This window comes from Sarcophilus harrisii, chromosome 3 (genome assembly GCF_902635505.1).
Source record: "Sarcophilus harrisii chromosome 3, mSarHar1.11, whole genome shotgun sequence".
Classification (NCBI taxonomy): domain Eukaryota; kingdom Metazoa; phylum Chordata; class Mammalia; order Dasyuromorphia; family Dasyuridae; genus Sarcophilus; species Sarcophilus harrisii.
In genome coordinates this window covers 277,956,725-277,982,379 of record NC_045428.1, presented here as the reverse complement: position 1 = coordinate 277,982,379, position 25,655 = coordinate 277,956,725, and the positions used below count along the sequence as shown (strand labels likewise).

At 35.2% G+C, this 25,655-nt stretch overlaps 1 protein-coding gene across 1 annotated transcript in view; it reads right to left on the bottom strand.

Moving 5' to 3' along the window:
* ADGRG7 (adhesion G protein-coupled receptor G7) overlaps positions 1–25,655 on the bottom strand; it is a 68,188-nt gene that overhangs the window by 35,620 nt on the left and 6,913 nt on the right. Inside the window, exons 2-5 of the mRNA XM_031961276.1 lie at positions 12,025–12,129; positions 9,805–9,909; positions 7,546–7,658; positions 3,030–3,179 (exon numbers count right to left, since the gene is read on the bottom strand). Coding sequence (XP_031817136.1) covers positions 3,030–3,179; positions 7,546–7,658; positions 9,805–9,909; positions 12,025–12,129 — 473 coding nt within the window. The remainder of the gene's footprint in view (positions 1–3,029; positions 3,180–7,545; positions 7,659–9,804; positions 9,910–12,024; positions 12,130–25,655) is intronic.

Here is a 25,655-nt window from a genome sequence, read left to right as displayed (position 1 = left end):
ACAGATGATTAGTGGGCTGCATAATCCTACCATGAAGCAGTGTCCTCTCTGACACCTACAATTGGTGATGTTCTGGGAGTGAAATGCAATCAGAGAATGAGGGTCTAGGGTAGACAGAGAGGATCAATAAATCCTTTGTGAAAAGGAAGCAAAAAAAAAATGTTAAAAATTGATTAAACAGACCTAATTGAAGGAGAAAAAAAGAAAGGGAAATATACACACACACACACACACACACACACGTGTGTGTGTGTGTGTGTGTGTGTGAAAACAAGAAAGGAAGGGGAAGATTATGTGATCAGATAAAAAGAAAGAAAATAAAAAGTAACTAATAAGCAAAACCCCAAAGAAAAAGGGATAACAAATGAGAGATCAGAGGTGAGGAAAAGAAAGCCAGGGGGAATAAGACTATTTTAAGAAAGATTAAAGTAACTGAAGGAACATAATATTATGTTTACAGCAAAAGAGAAAAAAATCATAAATCATAAAAAAATTACAGACAAATGGAAGAAAATATAAATATAACATAACTTTAGATGTGAACACACATTATACATATCAGTTGTGCTGTTGATTTCTCGTCTCTTAAAAAAAAAACTTATATGGGATGGCTGTCCGGGAAGGGAAGGGATATAATAGGATAATTATGATGATGTAAGAAATGGAAGGTATCTGTAAAAAAAAATTTTTAAATAACTGCATAGTTCAACAAGCTTTTGTTAATCACCTACCATGTGCTAGAAAATGGAAATTCATTGTTCAATCATATCCAGTTCTTCATAACCCCATCTGGGATTTTCATGGCAAATATGCTGGAGTGGTTCACCATTTCCCTCTCCAGCTCATTTTACAAATGAGGAAACTGAGGCAAAGAGGATTAAGTGATTTTTAATCTGGTGAGTGTTTTGAGTCCAGAGTTGAATTGGGGAAGATGAGTTTTCCTGACTTCAGGTTCAGTGCTCTCTCCTCTGCCCCACTTACCTACCATTAATCAATGAGAACACAAAGGCTAAATACAATGAAACAGACTATTCTAAGAAATTTGCAATCCCTTGTTGTTTTCTTAAATTAAATTTATTTCTCTCTATTATACTCCTCTCATAGAAAAAGCAAGAAAAACAAACCCCCTGCTGCAACATGTATAGTCAAGCAAAATAGCCATGTCCAAAATCTGCACTGATTCCTTCAACTTCTGTCAGCTGATAGATAGCAGGTTATAACCTCTTCAAACGATACAAATATATATATATATATATATATATATATATATATATATATATATATATATATAAATTCTTGGGGGTAGAGGTAGAGAGAGAGGGATGATGGTGGTGATTTAAGGATGTGTATACATATATTTATGTTATCAACTATAATCTAACGATGATAATCTATATGTAGGCAACTAAGTCTCACAGTGGACAGAAAACTAGAACTGAAATCAGGAGTTTAATTCCAGCCTCAGACACTTAATAGCTATGTGACTCTTATACTCTCTCTGCCTCAGTTTCCTCATCTATAAAACACAGATAATAATAGCACTTAACTCCTAAGGTTGTTCTAAGGATCAAATGAGATAATATTTGTAAAGCATTTTGCAAATCTTAGTGCTACATAAAAGCTAGCTATATATACATATAGCATGTATAAGCACATGAAGTCCAGCAGCTTTTTAGCATCTCTAAATCAAATAAAAATGTAATGCCGAAGAAACTGAGCAAGACAGAGATTAGAGACCAATTCAATAGTTTATTAAATGGAGAGAAATACTGGGACCAATGGATCCATGGTTGATCCCAGGGATAGAGGAGACTATCTTCTCAAAGAGTCTAGCTCCGAGTATCGGGACAGGGAGCTTTTTTATAGGATAACAAGAACATTGACATAGTGGGGGAGACACCTAGATGGGGATAACCTAATGGTGGGGGAAGTTACTGATATTCTAATGACATCTAAAATGGATAAACCTTTATCTAGTCAAACATTAAGGAATGTCTATAAAACCTTTATCTCAAACATTAAGAGGGAAAGGTTATAATCTAAGGCAGAATAACTAAATAGGACAATTGGAGACACTGGGTCACAACATTAAAAAGGGAACTTTGGCACAACAAAAATATTACTTTTCCTTACATCTGTCTTCTGAGCCCACATATATAGCCATCTCCATAACATTAGTTTCCTTGCTGTTCTGTGAGATACTCATTCACTGTTCCCTGTGCCTCTTTTCCTTCCTCATCTTTCCCTCCTGATTTCTCAGGCTTCTTTCCAGTTCCAGGATCAGCTTCTTTAGCAAAACTTTAAACAGTGGATCCCAACTGCATGTAGGGTCTTGTAACAGAATGTTGGAGTCATGAAATTATTTGTTATTAATTAGTAAAATTTGGCTTCTATATCTATTTTATATACCTATATGTCTAGGGTTGCATAAAAATTTCTGTGGAGAAAAGGGATCCCAAGTGGGAGAAGTTTCAGAAGTGGGAAACATTCTCAGATCTGCCTTAATTCCAGGGCCTTGCCTCTTTGATTATTTCCCATTTTTCCTAAGTATATCATGTTTTTACATAGTTGATTGCATGTTGAACCCCCTATGAGATTGTAAGCTTCTTAAGACCAGGAACTGTCTTTTACCTTTCTTTATATCTCAATACTTAACACAGTTCCTAGCACATAGTAGGTAATTAATAAATATTTATTGACTGACTAGATTTATACGAACAAACTCATATAATCATAATTAAGAGAAAGCAGCTTCAAAAGGCTGAGGATGCTGATAACCTGCTGGAATCAGAAAAGGTCTCCAGAGGCCAAGTGAGAGAGCATTGGTTAAAGCACCAGATTGAGATAACAGTACCTGGGTAATAACACTTGATGCTTTCTTTTCTGATGATTAAGGCAAACAGGAAAAGGTGTGTTGAGTCACATATTTAACAAAATAAAAAACACATTTTCAGTGACAAACGCTTTTCCTAGTCCTGGATCTGGAACAATGGGTGAGTTGTGTTTTTGTGGAGCACTGCGAGTTTTACCTCATCTGTTGCATTTCTGGACTGGTTGAAAATCTGCTGCACCACAATGGTAGCAGATGAGACATTCTCAGCGGTCAGTTTGTTTGTATCGGAGGTTAAAAGCAGGACTTCCTTCGAAATATTAAGAGATTGTTCTGGGATATTTTCTACCTGTTTAAAACAAAATGAAACAAAACTTTCTCCAGTTTCACACACTTATGTATAGATGTCATACAATCTTTTGAAAAATGACTTTGCTTGAGGCTGCCTTTTCCCACCAAGTAGTTCAGTACTTCTGGCTGTTTTAGTCAATCTTACTAAGTGCCTACCATGTGCCAGGCTTCTAGATTTTCTTTGCCTGTCTGTACCCACCCCCCAACCCCAAATGCACTCCTTGATCATCTCTGCCTACTGGTTTCCTTGTTTTTTGGGTTGGGTTTTTTTTTTTTTTTTTTTTTAATTCTAGATAAAACACCATTTTCTATAAGGAAGTCTTTTCCCACCCCTTAATTCTATTAACTTCCCTCTTAATTATTTTTCATTTATCTTATCTATCTATCTATCTATCTATTTGTTTATTTGTTGTTTCCCCTCCTTAAAATGTGAGCTCCTTGAGGCCAAGAGAGTATCTTTTATCTCTTTTTTGTATCCTCAGTGCACAGTGCCTGGAACACTTGTTTTTCAGTTGTGTCCAATTAATGACCCCATTTGGGTTTTCTTGGCAAAGATATGGGAGTGGTTTGCCATTTCCTTCTCCAGCCCATTTTACAGATGAGGAAACTGAGAGCAAAAAGGTTTAAGTGACTTGCCTAAAATCACACAACTGGGAAGATCTGAGTTAGGATTTGAACTATCCTATCCACTGTACCACCTGTCTCCTCCTTCTCTTCCTCCTTCCATACTCATCTTCCTTTCTTCCCTTCCTCCCTTCCTCTTCCTCCTCTTTTTCCTCCTTCTCTTCCTCCTCTACTTCCTCAAGTGTTTAATGCATATCTATTGGTTGGTAGATTATTCCTAGGATCACTAATTTTTAAACTGGAAAAAGACCTTAAAAAGCATAAAGTTCAAAAAGGTTAAGTAATAAAGATTGTCCAAGGTTACATAGATAACAAATGATAAGAGTTGGGATTTAAACCTACTTCTCCTAATTCCTAATCCAGCAATTTTTTCATAATACCACACTGCCTCCCAAAGGTCAAAATCGGCAAAACAATATACATTAGAATTTCCCCCAATATTTTAGGACTTTTCAAAAATAGAATAGTATTGGAAACATGAGAGATGACCTTTGAAAGCTTTCTTCAGTTCCATAACCCTGTATGTAGATAAAAGGAAATCAACAAAGTAGTTTGTTTAATAAAGTTTGAATGTAATCATTCACATTCTTTAATTCTGGCTAGATGGCAGCACTCTTTCAGAAAACAAATCAGAATTCCAGATAGGACAATCCTTGCTTCTAGGCAACAAGATTGGATTAGCAAATGGGGTAATTAGAGTTCTTATGATAGAATTATATGGAGGAAGGCTGGTTTAGGGGGATTAATCCAGCCACTCCTGAGCAAAATTTTAAAACAAGCAAAATTTGTCCTCTTTCTTAATTTCTCACCTCGATCTCTTTTTACCCTAACTTTGTCACTTCCTACACATCCCTCTTCAATCCCTCCCCTCAAGGAAAAAAAAAAAAAAACAACCAAAAAACTCAATATGCAGTAGAATTTTCATAGTACCTTGGTCCCTTCCTGAAATGGAAAAATGGAATAAAACTAATTGACATATGAAAGTCCTTTTTCCTTTCCAGGCCTGTACTCAGGATTCTTACAGTTTTATTTTATAATATCCCAGAAACTTCTACACTTTTGAAGCGTACTTCCTCCCTGAATTTCACACTGGAAGCACTCTTGGTCCCTACAATTTCTCCTTCCAGTGACTGATTCCATTTTTAGGAGGAGGCCCAGGTGAACCAAGTTTTCCTTACTCTTCAGATTGCACTCCTGAGTATCTTGGATTTTATGCCTCAGAAACCTCTGGATAGCACCTTTTTGCTCAGTTTTATATGTAGTCTTCTACCATTAGAATGTAAGCTCCCTAAGGGCAAGCACTTCTGCTTGCATTTGTACTTCTTTTACTTAGCACAGGGTTTAGCATACAGTAGGGGTTTAATGAATACTTTTGACTGAAAATTTGACATAAGGGGTGCTCCTGGCTCCAAAGTTTAGAATTTTGAAATTATGATTACTAGTTCTACCTCTGAAGCTTGAAATTTTTGATCATCTGACTTGTTAATCTCCACAATCATGATATAATGTAAAGAATGCTAGATTTGGGACCTGAATTTGAATCATGGTCCTATGACTTACAACTTTTGATACCTTAGGGATGTCACTCTCTGAGTCTCAGTTTTCTTAATTATAAAATGAATTGACTGAACTAGTTGGTTGCAAGGTTCTTCCAGTGCTAAATCTATAGTCTGGATCAATCTCTTTATTTTTAAAGATAAAGCAAAAGCAAATTGCCCATGGTCACACAGATAACCAATGATAGAACTGAGATGGGAATCTGGTTCTTGCCTCTTCTTAGGACACGTTTCAATACCTCGGGTATATTTGTATTTTGTAGGAAGACACAGATAAATTGGGTAATGTTTAATGCAAAGGAATGCATCTATATGGATGAGTACAAATACTCTTCCTTCACCCCCAACTCCCAATGGAACAGGCTACTGAGTTAGGAGGTGGTGATTTTTCCAAAGCTAGAAAAGATTGGAAGGTTACTTATTGAGGCTGTAGTAGAAGGGCTTCTTCTATTCAAGTAAAAGTCAGACTAGATAAGATCTGAGTTTCCTTCCAACTTGAAGATTCTAGGATCCTAATCACAAGGGCAACTTTTGGGGCTAGATAAAATCTAACCCCCTTGGGGCTCTCAGCACAGTATCCCAATGTCTCAATAGGAGCCTTCAGGTTGCTAACATGTTATGGAGAGTTTTGAATCTCAGGCAAAGGATTCTAAACTTTATTCAATGGGCAATAGTGGGAAATTGTGGGGTTTTAAGCAGTTGAGTGGCTTGCCCAATGCATGTAAACATGACTACTGCTATGTGAAGGAGAATCTGGAAAAGCTTGGAATTAGACATTTTAGGAGGTCTCGAATTGCCCATGTGGGGGCAGCTAGGTGGAACATTGAATAGAGTGCCAGTCCTGCAGTCAGAAAGACTCATCATCCTGAGTTCAAATCCAGCCTCATATACCCCTAGCTTTGTGAACCTGGGCACATGACTTACACTCTTTGCTTTCAATTCCCTGTAAAATGAGCTAGAGAAGGAAAATAGCAAATCACTCCAGTACCTTTGCCAAAAATACAAAGAAAATGAGGCTATAGAGTCAGAACTGATGAAAAACGACTGAGCAATAATAATTGCCTATCTGGATTATGTTAGGGTGACAGAAAAAACAGATAAAGGGGAAAAATTCAGGAGATATTGTGGAGATAAACTCAGAGCTTGTAACTGACTGCATGGGATAAAGCAGAGGGATGAGTTAAAGATAATAAGATTTTGAACATGGGAGGCTCATTGAATGACTATCATTGACAGGTATAATGAAACAAGGAAGAGGAATGGATTTAGGGGAAAGAATTAGCTCAGCTTTAGACATAATAAATTTAAGGTGCTGGTAGTGATCATTCAAGTAGCAATGTTCTCATGGGTCCAAGCAGATTAAAATGTAATTGGGTAATGTATAACAAAATAAATTAAAATACAATATAACAGTGAGACAAATGAAAACACCAAGAGACAATTTCTGGGTAATTAATAATTAATAATTAGCTAGTCAGGAAAAAGTGAGCTTTTTGTTATCTGTTCAATAATTTTCCACTGGTGAGTTTCTCCTATGGGCCTCCATTTTGGCAAGAGGTCAAGGATAGCCAAACTTTATTCCCCTCCTGGCTGTACTTCTGACTTTTTGACCTTGGATACTCTTCTCTCCCATTCCTTCTGCTTCCAGCTGCCCTGTTGTTTTCTCCAGTTAGAATGGATACTCCTCCTCAAGTGCAGGAACTCAGGTTTTTTTGGCTTATCTTTATAATCCCAACATTTAGCACAGTAAACCCTTATATATAAGTGTTTGCTTCCTGTCTGCCTTCCAATGCCAATATGAAATCTGAACTGAATATCAGCCTATGTCAAGTTTACCTTTAATAGATATACTTGATGGAAGATGGGAGATTAGATTAAGTAGAATTTAAAGATTCCTGCTAGTGTTCTACTCCTACAGTTCTATCATGTTTAGATACCTTCATTTTATCATGCAATTTTCAGCTATGATAAAAGGTGTGTTCTTGTGGAAAATGCACAATCTCACAAAATTTTAAGTAGGCCTCTGTTAAATTGTCATGAAAAAAAAAAGTGTTCATCCCAAAAGTCCTCCTCTAAATGGGGGCTCAGAGAAGAGATGGCCTAACTTGACTTGTACTTATTGTGAGTCTAGGGTAGCCTCCCACTATTTTCCAAGGTACCTATCAGATATGGCATAAGATGTACCTGAGCTGCCAGTGTCTTCAGGCTTTGGTTACAGTTCACTTCTGAGACATTTCCTAAGATTATGTCACCATAAATGGTCTTGTTGCAATACCTACTTGCCTTTGGCAAGTCCACTTTAATGAAAAGAAAAAAATTCAATTAGTGCCCTCTTAAAATCCTATACTGATCCCACATTAAGATATGATCATGAACAGAAGCACTCCATCACAATTATGTAACATAACTTGTTCAGCCATTCCCAAATTGATGGACATCCCGCATCTTTACCATCACAATGAGAGCTACATTTTAGAACATGGAGTTTCCCTTTATTTTCCCCAAATTATCTAAAGAAATAGACTAAATAGTGGTATTGTTGGGTTAAAGGGTATAGGTAGTTTAATAATTCTTTGAGCATAATTTCAGATTGATCTCCAAAATGATTGGATCAGTTCACAATTCCACCAGCAATGAATTGGTGTCCCAATTTTTCTACATTCCTTCCAATATTTGTCATTTTCCTCCCTTATCATTTTAGCCAATATAGTAGGTATAAAATGATAACTCAATCTTGTTTTAATTTGTACTTATTTATTAAATAATGATTTAAAACATTTTATCATGTGGCTATAAATTGTTTTGATTTTTTCATTGGAAAACTACCTGTTCATATCCTTTCAACATTTATCAATTGGGAAATGACTTACAGATTTAACAAAGTTCTTTATATATTTGAAATATGAGATCTTTATTTGATAACCTGTCATAATTTTTTTTCAGTTTTGTTTCCTTCCAATCTTAGTTACATTTGTACCAAAACTTTTAAATTTAAAAATTTGTTCTTAATGAATTTTTTTGATACTGCTATAGTCTCTTTGCCAGTACTTTATTTAGCATATTTGTATCAATATTTCTTAATGAGTTTGTTTTATGATTTTCTTTCTTTGCTTTATCCATTCTAGGTTTGGGCCACAGTACCATATTTGCCTAAATTGAAGGAGTTTTGTGATAACCTTCATTCTCTTTTGAAAAATAATTTATGTAAAATGGTGACTATATTACAGAATTGAAAATTTGGTCCTGATGTTTTAAAAATAAAGGAAGCTTAGGAGGAAGAGCATGAATTCTGCATTGGACTTATTTGAGGTGTCTATAGAATATTCAGGAGAAAATGTCCAGCAAGCAATTGAAAATATAATACTGGAGTATAGGAGAAAAGATGAGGACTGGATAGATAGTTTGAGGAATGCTTCGCATAGCACTGATATTTAACCCATGGTAGCTAATGAAATAATCAACGGAGAGAGGATTAAGAGTGCTTAACTTGAGATTTGTGAACTTTAAAAAATTTTGATAACTATTTAACATAATTTTATTTCCTTTGTAATCTATAAATTTTATTTTAAACATTTAAAATTACTAGTCTGAAAAGTGGTCCATAAGCTTTACCAGAATTCCCAAAGCATTACACAAAAATGCTGAACAATTTTGATTTAATATATCATTAATAATCTCTGAGGGAGCCATTTCACATGGGTACTGTGGCCTGAAGGAGTATATAATCAACTAATCCGAGATTAAGAATATATAATCAGTTGTCAAATGTCCAGTCTTGTCTATTTCCATCTTCATATCACCTTTGCATAAGTCCCCTTTTCTTTCCTCTCATAGTCGTCAGCCTAGTTATAATCACCTTTCACTTAAACTATTATAAGATCCTCCTAATTTCATACCTTCTTCAAATCTCTTCCTTCATCAAATAATTTTCCATACAACTTCTAAAGTGATTTCCTTAAAGCTGAAATGTGATCATGTCAAGCTTTTATTTAATAAATGGCAAAGGTTCCCTTTTGACTCTTAAAGTCAAATATTGTTTTCTTCATTTCAGCCTTTCCAAATTTCTGTTATTTCATAAATTCCATGATATACATAAATTAGCATGGTAGCACACAATATACATTTATTCAAAAGTAAATATACATATATTTAAGGTGCTGCTCAATTTTTCTTTTTAAAAAATAAGAATACATTATCAAAAAAAACCTATGGAAATTATTGATATAGGTAATTCTAGGAATCTGTCAATAAAAAAGGAGGAAAAATATTTAAAGTGACTACCAGGGTCAAGTGAAGGGATTTTTAAACAAACTTTATTGTTATCATTTGCTTTTGCATTGCCTAAATTTCCTCCTATCCCTTTGAGGCCTGTTCCATGAACCATGGTTTTGACACAATATCACAGTTTTTATATCTAAGTTATACAAAGAGAATAATACATACCATTTGGGGTGTCCTTTCCACATTTTTCTATGGAAGGTCCATATTTGTGTACTATGATAATGTCGAAATTAAGGTGGCCAAAGGAGCTTTTGTTACAGAAATTAACTATATGGGAAAGAAATTCACTTAGAATTCATTAATAGAACAGACATTTTCAAATTTGAAATTACCTAGAGGTCAAAATTACCTAGAGGTGATTTGAGTGGAATAAAAGGTCCAACAAGACTAATCCCAATGTACCTTTAATCCTAACCCCTCCTATCCTCCAGAGAAGATTGCCCTCTCAAACCATATCCCTAATCTTTCACCATTGGCTATCATATACCATATATGTACTTCCCCCCCTCCCATTATAATATAAACTTCTTACAAGTATGAATGAATGAATGAAAAAACACTATTAAGCACTTACTATGTACAAAGCATTGTGCTAAGTTCTGGGAGTGTTGTTATTGTTTAGTTATTTAGAGTTTTCATTTGGGGTTCTCTTGACAAAAATTCTGGGTTGGTTTTCCATTTCCTTCTCCAGCTCATTTTACAAATGAAGAATTGAGGTAAACAGGGTTAAGTGACTTGCTCAGAGTCACACAGCTACTAGGCCAGATCTGAACTCAGAAAGACAAATCTTCCTGACTTTAAGCCCAGTATTCCGTTCACAATGCTACCTAGCTGCCCAAGTGCTGGGAATACAAATTATTATTTTTTAAAGTAGGACAGTCCCTGCTCTCAAGGAGCTCATATTCTAATGAAGGAAAACTATCTTTTTTTGAGCTCTGGACTACTTGATCTGAAGCATCTCTCCCATTTGCCTTTGAATAGCTTGGCCAATTATCTGAAAGCCTTGGCAGACCACACAGGACTAACACAGACAGGTTGTAAAACAAATATTTAAGTGAGAAAGTGCCACTGAACTTGATACTCTTCTGAGTAGTGACTGGTGTGGCTCATCACTCATAACAGTTTAAGCAGGTTTTCCCAGTCATTGACTGTTGCCATATTTTGCTTTAAACCAGTTCTGTGACTATGCAAATGATATACTCAAAGGATTACACAGTGTTTCCTCTATGCAACTAATGGACTCCTAAAATGCTGTTCAGTCATTTCAGTTGCAAGAATGTTAGATAGGGCATTTGGGTCCAAATACCTGCTCCCAATACTTGCCACCTATGTGTTTTTTAGGTAGTGATTTAACCTCTCTGTGTTTCAGTATATGAAGGGCTCTAAGATCCTTTCTACCTCTACTTCTAGTTCTAAGATCCTAAATCAGAGGACCAGATAAAAACAAACAAATATATTACAACAGGTACTAGGTTTCTGGGATTTTCTTGGCAAAGATACTGAAATGGCTTGCCATTTCCTTCCCCAGCACATTTTACAAAGAAGGAAACTGAGGTAAATATTGTTAAGTGATCTACCCAGGTTTACATGACCAAGCATTGTTTGAGATTGGATTTTAACTCAGGTCTTCTTGACTCCTCCTAAAATATATTTCTGGGATGGTTGGTTAAGTATCCAAAGAAGAAATTTCAACTTCTATTATTGTTATCAACTGAATTTTTAGGATGACCTGATTATTATAATTATTACCCAGGGTGCCACAACTTATTGCCCTATGGCTTTACTCGTCATTTCTGTGTTTAGGCTGGCTAAGCTGAAGCTTCCCTTCCTGATCTCCATTCTTTATTTTCTCAAACTATTCATGTCTGCCCTGCCCTGCCCTGCCTGTATTTATTCCACCCTTCTGTACCTTTTCTTTGTGCCTTCTGGAACTACTAAATATGAAAGACAATTTCTTTACAAAGAGTAGATCTGTGCCCACTTCTTGGGAATTACTTTTATTTTTTTTATTTACTTAAATGTATAAATGTTGTTTCACCTGAATAGAATACAAGTGCCTTGAAGGCAGACATTGTTTCACTTTATCTTCATATCTCTAGCATTTAATGCTGTCTAGCACATAGGCTGTGTTTAATAAGCATTTCTTGAACTACTAAACTGTAAGATTCTTGACAATAGGAACTGTCTTTTGTCTTTTTTGAGGATCCCCTTTTACACAGTACTGGGCAGATAGTGGGAGCTTTACAAATGCTTGTTGAATGACTATTGACCAATTATGTTATCCTCATATAAGGTTTCATATAGAACTGTGGTGAAGACCTATAATCTTTCACCACATGGTCACACAAGGAAAAATCAAAACCTTGGCCTAAAGAAACTTACCTATAGTACACCTCAGTCCTGTCCATTGTTCTGGGCAAAGGCATCCATCCTTCCTCCAGGTGCCCCCATTCTTGCAGAAATTAAAAGAAGGGGTGAGTGAAGTTTCTAAAAAAAAAAAAAAGTGATATGTTTTAAGTATGGTATCCAAACCCTCTCTATTTAGTGTTCGGGATAAAGTAATTTCTTCAAATGGAGAACACTTTGTGATGTTGCTCTAGTGCCCTATTCAGGGCATGGACAACAACATCACCAACAGCAAACATTCAATGAGGCAGTTGTTTGTTGCAGTAGATAGAGTGTTAGACTTCATGACAGGAAGATCTGAGTTCAGACACTTCTAAGCTATATGACTTTGAGGAAAATCATGTCACTTCTGTTTATCTCAGTTTCCTCAACTGTAAAATGAAGATAATAGAACCTACCTTTTTCATTAGTTTCTTTGATATTCTTGACTTTTTGTTTTTCCTAATGAGTTTTTTTCTAATTCAGTTAAAAAATATTTTTTGAAATTTAATTGGAATGGCAATGAATATATAAGCTAGGTTAGGTAAATTGTCATGCTTATTATATTGGCTCTGACTACCCCTGAACAATTAATATTAATCCAATTATTTAAATCTGTAGAAAATCTCTATAAAAAGTTTTTTAAAAATAATTTTATTCATATAGTTTAGTGGAACAAAGCAAACATACAATTTATAGCAGCAAAAAATATAGTAACCTTGTATCTGACAAATTTAAAGACTTAAGTTTGGGGGGATAAAAATTCATTATTTGGTAATTGGAAAAACTAGAAAGTAGTCTGGCAGAAATTGGGTATAGACCAGTATGTTATACTATCTATCAAGATAAGATCCAAATGAATACATGATCTCAATTAAAGAGAGATAGGTAAATAATTTATGAATAAACAAAAGAATAGAGAGGAGTGTGAGTTATAAAATTGATCATTTCAATTACATTTAATTTAGAAGGGGCTGTACAAAAATAAGGTGCTGCCAAGATCAGAAGAAAAGCAGAAAATACGGAGGGAATTTTATAGACAGGTTCTCAGATAAAGATCTCACATCCCAAATATGTAAATAACTTTATTAAATCTATAAGAATACACATCATTCCCCAGTTGATAAATGGTCAAAAGACTGGGACAAGCAATTTCCTTATGAAAAATCAAAATAATTTATAGTCATATAAAAATGTCCCCAAATCATTTTTGAATAGAGAAATACAAATTAAAATAATCTTGAAATATCATTTTATATCTGTCAGATTGGCTAAAATGATTGAAGGAGAAAGCAACAAATGTTTAAGGGGATATGGAAAAGTTGGTGGAATTGAGAACGGATTCAACCATTTTGGAGAGCAAACTGGAATTATGCCCAAAGAGCTGCCTACCAAGATGATTAAGGAAAAATGAAAATAACCTATATTATAGCTTTAAAATATTTATAATAGCTCTCTTTGTGGTGGTTAAGAATTGGAAATTGTGGGAATTTCCAGTGTGATTTTGATGGAATATTACTGTGCTATAAGAAATGAAGAGCTTAAAAAAAAAAAAAGATGAGCTTGATGATCCTAGAAAAACAAGGATAGACTTACACAAAGTAATGAAGAGCGAAATGAGCAGAACCAAGAGAATGGTGTATATAGTAACAATAATAATGTTTTAAGAACAATTTTGAGTGACTGTCATTTTGACTATTATAAATACCCAAATTAATTACAAAGGGTGTGTAAAGAAAATGGGTATCTGCTGATAAGGAACTGATAAACAGAAGTTCATATAAAATGATTATATATATATGTGTATATATATATATATATATATATATATATAAATATATATATATGTATATGTATATACATGTATGTATTTGTGTCTAATGGTAGTCATCTTGGAGGAAGATCAAAAGGGCAAGAAAAAAGGGGAAAAAGTTGCATGGTAATTTTATTATATATTTAAAAGGAAATAAGCAAGTTGAACAAAATAGCTTTGTTGTTTAATGTACAATTTTTTTTTTTTACTATTTTATTATTATGGAAATGCTTTTTTATTTAAGTTTAGAATAAAATAAATCATTTTTTAAAAATGCTATCCACCTCCAGAGGAAAAAACAAATGAATTCTGAGTGCAAATTAAAGTATAAATTTTTTGGTTTCTTTTTTTTAATATGACTAATATGGAAATATATTTTACATAATTTCATATGTATAACTGATACATTGTGATGTTGCTCTAGTGCCCTATTCAGGGCATGGACAACAACATCACCAACAGCAAACATTCAATGAGGCAGTTGTTTGTTGCAGTAGATAGAGTGTTAGACTTCATGACAGGAAGATCTGAGTTCAGACACTTCTAAGCTATATGACTTTGAGGAAAATCATGTCACTTCTGTTTATCTCAGTTTCCTTCTCATTTGCCTTCTCAGTAAGTGGGGGAGAATTGGGAGGGAGGTAGAGAATCTAGAACTCAAAATTTAAAAAGAAAAGAATAATTAAAATAAATAACAAATGTTGTAATAAATAATTCAGCAAGTGAAAAAAGACATTAGGGCAAATCTGTATACATTATGATATATACATTACATATTGATCTTACTACTGACTTAGAAACATGGGAAGCACAAATGTCAAGATGAGCATAACTATCTAAATCCTCCTTGAACTTGTGAATCCTTTTGGAAATTGGAAGTCTTTTGTCATAAAAGCTGGTAAACAAGATACTGACAAACAGTACAGGAAAAGACAAAAAAAGACCCCCCAAACCTAGGAGTTACTTCATAGGGCTGTTGTGAGGATCAAATGAAATATTTATAAAATACTTAGTCCAGTGCCATATATACAGTAGGTGCTATATAAATATTTTTAGCCTTCCCTTCCCTAAACCTTTTTCTTCCCCTCCTATAATATGGTGTTGGGGCTGGCAGGGAAAATTTGGAGTTTAAGGACTTGAGTTTCAAATCCAGTTGTGCCATTTTCTAACTGTGTCTCTAGATCTCAATAAAACAAAGGGGTTGGATGAGATCCAGCCTACCAGCAAGCATATATTAAGCATTTACTACATGCTAGGCATTAAGCAAAGTGCTGAGGTTGCAAAGAGAAGCAAAAGCATAGTCTCTGCCTGCCAGAAAAGTAACATTCTAAAGGGAAGGAACAAATAATCACAGCTAACATTTATGTAGTAGAAGCTCATCTTTTGTGATTTGAACTCTGACTCAGATACTTACTAGCTTTGTGACCCTGGGCAAGTCACTTAAACCTGCTTGCCTCATTTTCTTCATCTGTAAAATGGGGTGGAAAAGGAAATAGCAAATCATTCCAGTGTCTTTGCCAAGAAAACCCAAGATGGAGTTACATAGAATCAGACATGACTGAACAATAGCAATATATTTCTTTGTGATCCATGAATTAAAAAAAAGAAAAGAAAAGAAAATTACTACTGTGAATTCAGTGGAAATAACTAGAAGAAATTCAGAAATTCATGGGGAAAGTACAGTCACAATAATCTATTGGATAACAGGGAACTTACATATAAGTATATAGAGATTCTATAATAGTAATTATAATATTGTCACTCAGTTCCTCCTTAGTGTGACTGTCCTTTGTCTCAGATTTTGCCAGAGTTAGTCACACCCTTACTCACCCAGCTATTTTCCTCTTTCCACCTTTACAGAATATTTTATTAGCATAATTCAACAACACCGCTTTGTTCTCTGATCCTTCATGGCTATCTCCTCCTACCCCAACCTCTCTACATCACACACACTCTGTAGTCTTCCTTAACAAAACTGTAGGTCCTGGACTCACCTAATTTTATACTAAATAGGATAACTTGGGCATAATTAATTTACAACTCCATTGTACAAAACGTACACAATTCCCATGCTTCATTTGCCACTAAAACTCAACTGCCCTCTCATCCTGGAATATCCCACTATACGATGGCCACATTGGCTTCCTTATTCCATTGGTGAGTTCCTTTTGCATCCTCCATTTTGGGGATGGCCTGAGCTTCTATATGTCATTACCCTTCTAGCTGTGCTTCTGATTCTATGCATGGTGGGGCAGGTATCTTCCCTGTACTTTTTAAGTGCCTTCCTCCTAAGCTGCTTGAGGAAAAAGGCTGCTTTTCTTTTTATGTGTATTTGTGATTCCAGTGCTTGGTCTATAATAAGCACTTAGGAAATGTTTGTTGCACCAAGAATCATCAACCCAGCAAAATTGAGTATAATACTTCAGGGGAAAAGGTAGGTACTCAATAAAATTGAGGATTTTCAATAATTCATGACCAAAGACCAGAGCTGAATGGAAATTTTTATTTCCAAATACATGACCCAAGAGAAGCCTAAGCAGGTAATCAGAATCATAAGAGACTTAATAAGGTTTAACTGTTTACATTCCTACATGGGAGGATGATACTTGTAACTCATCAGTACTTCCTCATTATTATGGCAGTTTGAAGGAGTATATATAAGACAGAGCATAAGTGTGAGTTGAATATGAAAGGATAATATCTTTTTTTAAGATGAATTTAAGGAGTGAGAGGAATGTACTAGGAAAAAGGAAAAGGGAGAATTGCAATTGTGTAAATCATCTGCCATTAAAAAAAAAAAAAAGCAAGAAAAAGTCTTTACACTGGATGGGGGAAAAGGGAGAAGAAATGGTGAGTGAATGAATGAATCTTACTGTCATTGGAATTGGCACAAAAAGGAACTGACATGTATGCATAATACGGGTATAGAAATTTGTCTTACTTTGCAGGAAAATAAGAGAAGAATGGGATACAAGAAGGGGAGAAGAGAGGGTATATTGGGGAGGGAGTGGGCTAGTAGCAAAAGTAAGGACAGGATGAAAGAAGAGTGAAAATAGAATAAAAGGGGGGAAATAAAACAGCAATAATATTTGTAAAAAGTAATTTTGAAATAAGTTTCTCTGATAGTCTTATTTTTCAAACAGAGAAGAAACTGAATCAAATTTATAAAATAAGAGCCATGTCCCAATTGATAAATGATCAAAGGATATGATCTATGCCTAAAGGGCTATAAATTCATGCATATCCTTTGCGATGCTACAGTTATGCTATAATTCTCTTTTATTGTCCTGACTCAGTTTCCCTAATTATCCTGACCCAGCCCTGCCTCAGTTTCCCTAATTGTTTTGCTCAGTCACCCCTCCTTCCTAATCATGATGATCCAGATAAGGAAAAAGACCTACCTTAGGCATCATCAGAATGTTGGGTGCCTCTCCCCACTCTGTAATCCCAATTATCAGATATCCCCCATGCCTTCCCTCATTCAGTCAGAACCGGATTGTCAGAGTCCCCTTCCCACTCTCAGCACCCTGACTCCATCCCTGCCTTGATCTACCCCCTGAATCTGAGGCACATATATATATATATATATATGTCATTGAGAACTTATATTGTTTGCTGGATTCTTGGAGACAATAGTCTCATTCAGCCCTAGGACCAAACCATGGATCCATTTGGTCTAAGTACATCTTTCCCTTTTAAATAAATTGTTAATTACACTCTAAGCTCTATTTTGCCAGTTTCTCTGGTATTACAACAAAACCACTACTGGGCATGAATACCAAAAGAGATTTTAAAAAGAAAAGAAAACGGACTTATATGTACAAAAATATTGGTAACAACTCACAAAAAATATTGGTAACAACTCTCGTCCCAGAGCAAAAAAATGGAAATTAAGGGGATGCCCATCAATTGGGGAATGGCTGAATAAATTGTGGTATGTGATTGTCATGGAATATTGTTTTATGGAAAATGATGAGCAGTATGCTCTCAGAAAAAAACCTGGAAAGTCCTCCATGAATTAAATCAAAATTAATGTACTGTACACAAAGTGAAAGCAATGTTCTGGATGACCAATTGTAACTGTAAATGACTTTGCTATTCTCAGTGTTTAAGGATCCATGACTACCAAGAAGGATTTAGGATGAAAAATCCTATCTATACCCAGAGAAGAAACTTATTGTGCCTGAATACAAATTGAAACATACTCTCTCTCTCTTTAACTTTATTTTTCTTGATGGTTTTTTAATTGGGGTGTGAGATCTATTTTTTCTTTCACAATATGACTTTTATGAAAATGTTTTGCATAACTTCACATGTGGTTTCTTAATGGGAGCTGAGTGGGGATAAGGGAAAGAATCTAGAACTCAAAAGTTTTAAAAACAGATATAAAAAATTGTTTTAAATGTAATTGGGGAAAATATTAAGTAAATAAATAAAACCAAAACTAAAATTCAAAAAAAAGATAAAAAAAAAAATTAGCTCTCTTTGAGGTGACAAAGAATTAGAAATTGCAAAGGGTGGGGGGGAGAAAAAAAAAGTTATTGCCTATTAGAAACATGCCCCTGCCTCAGGATAGGGGGATTATTTTAGGGCATTTACACATACAAGTTTGTATTTTTGTTCTTACCCAACAATTTCAACAACTTAATCAACCAATAAATATTAATCTTCTACCATATGTCAGGCACTTTTTAGGCAACCACCATAGATACAAAGACCCAATGAAATAGTCTCCCTTTAAGGTGTTACATTCCACGGGGGAGACAATACATATATACATAAATTTTTTAAAATAAATATAAGAAAAATACATAAATGAATGAATGAATAAATATAAGGTGCTTGTGATGCTACTCCACATTTTCAGTATAATGCAAGTTCCTGTGCCAAACAAATTTATCATTACATAGGCTAACTAGTTCGGCAAAAAACACTAACTATAAATCTTAGCCTTTTCAATGTTTGAAATCATTCTTTTTTTAATCACCAATGTGCAATTAATCTATTCAATAATACAAACATCATTCTCACTAGGATCAAACCACTAACCTGATTCCCAAAGGTCAGGGTAAACTTGTCTTATTGAATGTTAAGCTGACTCAGCATTCTTTTGTTCCCAGACCTGCTTGTCAATGGGGGAATGAGGGGAGGAGAAGACCATCACCCAGTCTGCAGCTTTGTATTACCTGACATTTGTCATGTAGCAGTCACCTTCTTGCTACATACTTGCTACCTTGGGGAAGAAATGAAAAACAATGGTCCATCCCCTTTTATTGATGTAGACATACCAAAATTGTCTATCTCATTTCTCACTAGTTTAGGCATGCCACCACAAGAATATTTCCATTTCAGTAATTTTTTATTAATGGCAGAGGTTGACATCTGGAAATGTTTCTGGAAAGTAATGGAACCCACTAAATGTTTTTTTAAATACTTTTTTCCAAATATATGCAAAGATAGTTTTCAATATTTTCAATATCTAAATTTTTCTCCCTCCCTCTCTCCTCTAGACAGCAAGCAATCTAATATAGGCTAAAGATGTGCAATTCTTCTAAACATATTTCCAATAAATGTAAATCTTCAAGTACAAGCTGAATTTATTTGGAGGGCGAGCCATAGCATAGTTTGCTTTAAGGAAAAATGTTTCCACATGCATATACAATGTCTAATATACAAAGGATATGTAATAATACAGTAACACTCAATCAACCTTAATTTTAAGTAGTGAAAAACTGAGAAGAGGTAACTTTGTATTTTTGTTATGTTTCCCTCTGATTTGCAAGAAGGATACTAGAATTATTGATTTTATTTCTATCTATATCTATCTATAAAACTGATTTAATGATTAAACTGCCTGTAAGGTTTCAACCTGGCAGCTTGAGAATCCAGCCAAAGGTCTTGCAAGCTCAGGCAAGAAATTTCAACCCTATACCTGGCAATTCCTGGGAAGTGGGGGGATGGGAAAGGGAAAATGATTGTGACTGAAACCCTTCTCTCTTGAACTTTTTAGAGCATAATTACCAAATTCCCTCTGATAATGCATTTTTAATATCTTGTTGGAAATATTATGACAGAGTTTTGTTGTGGTTCAGTTGTATATAACTCCATGACCCCATTTGGGGTTTTCTTGACAAAACTGATGAGGTTAGGGGTTGTATCCCCAAATGATGAGGTTTGGCACAGGGCAGGGAGTTGTGGGAACACCTTTGGTCAGCACAGAGATCCTTCATAAAGGAATTTATGAACCCAAAAAGCTAGACTGGCAAAAAAGAAGTTTATAATTGGCATTGGGAAGTCAACCTTTGCTATGCATGGGTAGAAAGATTGAATTCCTTAGTGGCAAGGTTCTGACAGAGAAGTAAAGTTTCTAGCAGAGAAATCCCAACAGAGAGGTATAAAGTCTTATAAGGGAAATAGGTAAGAAAGAAATAGAGAGGGTAATGCTGAAAGAGAATATCATTTCAGCAGGCAGAAGGTTGCTGCTATGCCAAGGGGGGAGAGAGGTTTCATGGCATAGCATGGCATAGCATGTTAGGTCCTCTTCAAGGAGTGAGCCCCAAGTTAGCTCTTTTCATAATTGAAGCCTAGGCTAGAAGCTGGGGGCAGTTCTTGATGGAGGCTAGGTGCAGTTTGAGCTGGAATCAGAATAGAAAATCTTGGAATTGAACGAGTCTCTGGGCTAATCTCCAATTCAATGAGGTTGGAGTCAACTAATCCCACCCAGATAATGGAATCACTTTATCTTGATTCCCTGGGGCCGATTTCTCAGGGGAGAGCTTCGTGTTCCCTCCCAAAGTCAGAGAGAAAGAGAAAAAGCTTTGGGGCTCCCCTTGTCAAAACTACATTTCTTTCTTCAACTCATTTTACAGATGAAGAAACTGAGTCAAGAAATTTCTGTGACTTGCTCAGGAACACACAGCTAGTAAGTGTCTGAGGCCAAATGAGGAAGATGAGTCTTACTAACTTCAAGCTCAGCACACTAAACTCTGGCATAAAGCCCAGAGTTAGAATTTAGTTTAGTTGTATTTAACACCTAGAGCTAAGACCCATGGGCAACATACTAGATTTAAAGGCAAAGGTCCTGGATTCAAATCCTTGCTCTACTATTTACCTACAAAACCTCAAGAAAGTTACTTTACCAGTTTGGGCCTTATCTTTGTTCATCTGTGACATGAGGTTAGACTAGATGACCCCTAAGGTCCCTTAGAGATATAAAGAAATGATCCCAAGACAGATCATTTAACTTACTTGGACCTCAGTTTCCCCAGTTGTAAAATAAGGAAATTGAACCAAATAGTTTCAAGGATCCTTTTAAGTATAATAGCTTACTCAAATTTTAGCAGAACTATTTAAATGATGATAGTACATTGCTTCAACTGCATAAAATCTGTTGCTAACTCTGATATCCTAATACTGCTAGGGACAAATTCATGAAAATGGAAAAAGATCTGTAATTTCCATCGAATAGGAAATCTCCCAGCTGAAGAAGCCACTTAGCATTAATACTATCAATGCCAATTAGCACTGTCAGTTCCTATTCTCAACTCCTTGTCCCCCAAACGGTAGCTTCTTAAACCATAAATCATGCCCTCAAGGCTTTAACCTCTGCTTGCTCCCTCTCCTCCACCCCTCATACTTTCCTCTCTGTACTAACTGGTGATGGTCTCACCTGACTCACTATTTCAAGATGACCCCAATAATTCTTTACTTTTTTCTCTACTCCCTGGCCATCTTATAAGACAACTTAATTGGTTGCATTGCTATTGGGTACACCTCTTTCTCCCTTTCTCTTCTGGAATTGTGATAGCAACTATGCAATTTTTCCTATAGGGGGTATATAGATCTATTATTGCCTATGGCCCTGCCCCAGAGCTATTATGATGCTCCAGGCATAAACCCAAAGAAGAGAATGACTCCTAAATATTTACCATTTATTGTAGTTCAATCATTTATTTATAAGTTTTCATGACCCTATTTGGGGTTTTCTTGGTAAAGATACTAGAGGGATTTGTCATGTCCTCCTCTATCTCATTTTACAGATGAAGAAACCTGAGGGAAACATGGTTAAGTAACTTGCCCAAGATCTCAAGCTAGTAAATGTCTATTTGACATTTAGGAAGACTCATGATGTCTTCCCAAGACAGATGAGTCTTCCTAACTCCAGGTCCTGCATTCTATTCACTGCACCACCAAGTGTCCTAATATTTACCAACAAAGTCTCAAATGAAAACATAGCTAGGACACAAGTTCAAGTAGAATTCCACAAAGTGCCAAGGCTTTTTTAAAAGATAAAAAGAAAAAACTTTTAATGAAATGAGCATTAGGGCAAACAATTAGAAACAAGGTAATAGTTAAGAAATAAAGAATTGGATGTAGAAGTAGTTGTTTGACACTTATTGTCAATCTCTGCCTGCCTACTAACTCATTTCATACTAATTACAATATACTCAAGTCTCCACCCATTCTGAGAAAACCCTCACATAATCCTTCTATCCCAGCTATCTTTATTTCTTCTGTTTTTTTTTTTTTCTAAACTCCTTGAAAAGACTGTTTACAATAGGTGCCTTCACTTTCTCTCAACTCATTGTCTTCTTAGCCTTTTGCCTTCCTACTAAAATTACTCTCTCCTAAATTAACAATGATCTGCTTGCTAAATCTAATGGCCTTTTCTCAATCCTCATTCTCCTTGAACTTTCAGTTTTGCTTCCTTTGACACTTCTAATCATACTTTTCTGCCAGATACTTGCCTCTCTATAGGTTTCCAAAACACTCTCTCCTAGTTCTCCTTCTACTTATCTGACTGCTCCTTCTCTGTTTTCTTTGCTGAATCTCCTCCAGATTGCACTATAAGCCTGCTTTAGAGTTTTGTTCTGGGCCTTTTCTTCTTCCTCTATCCAACTTCATTTGATGATCTCATCAGCTTCTATTGATTTAATATCCCTGTGCTAATAATTCTCAATTCTCAGTTTTTTATTTCTATCTTCCCCAATCTCTCTGCTGAACGCCAATCTTACGTTTCCAAATCCCTTTTAGACATCTCAAATTGAATGTCCAATAGCCATCTTAAACTCACTATGTCCTAAACAGTATTCATTATCTTTCCCTCTAAAGCCTTCCTTATTTCTGTAGAAGGCAACACTATCCTCCCAGTCTCTTAAGCTCACAATCTAGGAGTGATCTTGGACTCCTCCCTATCTCTTTCTTTCTGTATCCAATCTTTTGCCAAGCCTATCACTTCACCTTTGTAACATCTCTCAAATATTCCCTCTTCTCTCTTCCAATAATGTCCCCTCTCTAATACAGGTCCTCACCACCTCATGTCTTGATTATTCCAATACTCTGGTAGTAGGTTTATCTTCCTTAAGTCTTTTCTCACTCCAGTCTATCCTCCATCCAGCCATTAAAGTGATTTTCCTAAAGTAAATTCTGACTGTTAACCTCCCTACTCAATGAACTCCAGTAGTTTTCTTTCGAAGCCAGGATCAAAAACAAAATTCTCTGGTATTCAAAACCCTTCATAGCTAGTCCTTTCCTATCTTTTCAATCTTCTTAGACCTTAGTCACCAATACATATTCTTTCATCTACTGATACTGGCCTGCTAACTATATTCCATGACCAAGATGATCCATCTCTTGGCTCCAGGAATTTTCTTGGTCTATCCTCCATGTCTCTGCCCTTTCTCTCTGTTCTGACTACTGAACTCCTTGGCTTTCTTTAAGTCTCAACTCAAATCCCACTTTCTATAGGAAGCTTTCTCTAGCCTCTCCTAATTCCAGTGCCTTTCCTCTGTTAATTATTTACTTATCCTGATACAGCTTGAATTGTCAATATTCATTTATTGCCTTTTAGGTTGTAAAACCTATTAGGCTGTAAAATCCTCGGAAACAAGGACTATCTTTTGCTTCCTTTTATATCCTAAAACTTAGCACAGTGCTTGGGATATAGTATATATTTAACAAATGTTTATCGGATTGATTGATGATTAAAACAACAAACTCGCTGAAAATTAGAATGTTTAAAGAAAAAACAATAACTCCATGAGAATACAAGAAATATTGCTTAAAGCCAAAAGATTGAAAAAAATCAAGGAAATGTCAGATATCTCATGGCAAAAACAATTGACCTAAAAAAACAGGTCCAGGAGAGATCATTTAAAATTCATTGGATGATCTAAAAGCTATAAACAAATTTTTTTAAAAGCCTAGACATATTTCAAGAAATAATTGTTAAAAATTGCTCTGATAAATGAAAACTACTTAAGAATATTAAGGCCCAAATCTAGAACTTCTAGATCAAAACAAACAAATGAAATACTTCAAATAGCCACATGCAAAAAAGTTTACAACCAAAAATAACTTATCCAGCAAAACTGAATTCAATTCCACAGGAAGAAATGGATTTTTAAAGAAATAGATAGCTTCCAGGCATTTCTGATAAAAAGATCACTACTGCGTAGAAACTTTGCCTTACACAGTAGTCAAGAGAAATAAAAAAAGATTCTATGATTTTGCTTATAACTTGAACATGTCATGGTGTATTCATCTTACTGGGAATTTCCTCAGAAGATATTACTGAACAGTCAACCAGCTTTAATAAATTACTGAGAACTAAAACTTAGAAATTTATCACCTTCATAAATCTTGTTAGAGAACAATGGATGAGCAGCTTCATACAAACAAAATTAATCAGCATAATTTTATGGCTGCCAGCTACCCAGTTACTCAAGGCATTCCTAACCACCCCTTGGACTTTTTGAAGATATTTTACACACTTGTACTTTATCCAAGCAAAATGGAAAGGTGTATTTAATAACAACACAGAATACAGGGTGTTCAGGAATTAAGGCACATTTTAAAATTGGCACAGAATTATATATTTCCTACCGCCATGTTTTTGTATAATCTTTGTTCCATGCCTAGAATGTACTCTTGCCTCAAGAAACTCAAGGAAACACCTAGAGGAGTTTGTGCAAGGCTTCCCTCTAAAAGAGGATTGTCCCAATTCCCATAATTGTCAGTGACCCTCAGTCTCCCCAAGTTAGTTTGTACTATTTTGGTGCCTCTCCCACAATTATTTCATATTTTCTTAGTATACATTTTGTTATCTGCTTCAGTGCATGATTTCCCCTGACAAATATTGGCTTTTTGATAAATGTTTGTTGGATAGATAGATTGCTGTAGAGAAAGATATAAAATATTCATTCCTTCTCTACATAAGTGTTATTTTCCAACAGAATAAAAATTCCTTGAGAACAAGGACTATTTTATTTTTATCTTTATATCACTGGTACCTTGCACAATGTCTCACATAAGTAGATATATGTGTATTATATACATATACATATATAGTTGTATATGTGTATTTGTATGTAACGTATATAACATGTTATTTTATATACTTTTATTGTTCAGTCGTTTCACTCATGTCCAACTTTTCATGACCCATTTGGTGTTTTCTTAGCAAAGATATTGGAATGGGTTCACTACTTCCTTTTCCATCTCATTTAAAGATAAGGAAATTGAAGCAAACAGGGTTAAGTGATTTGGCCATGGTCACACAGCTAGTTAGTATATTAGCCCAGACTTAAACTCAAGATGAGGTAGGTAGATAGATAGAAAAATAGATGTAGAGGTCAGAACTTTGGAAAAGTGTACTTGAAAAAATATACTTGAAACAAGGTGTTAACTCAGTGGAATTGATGAAACAATGGTTATCTAGTTTACATATACTTAGTACTTAGCATGGTGATGTAATAGTTCTACAATTGATGTATTTGTAATAGGGTATTTAAACTGAGGACAAAGTCATCCACAG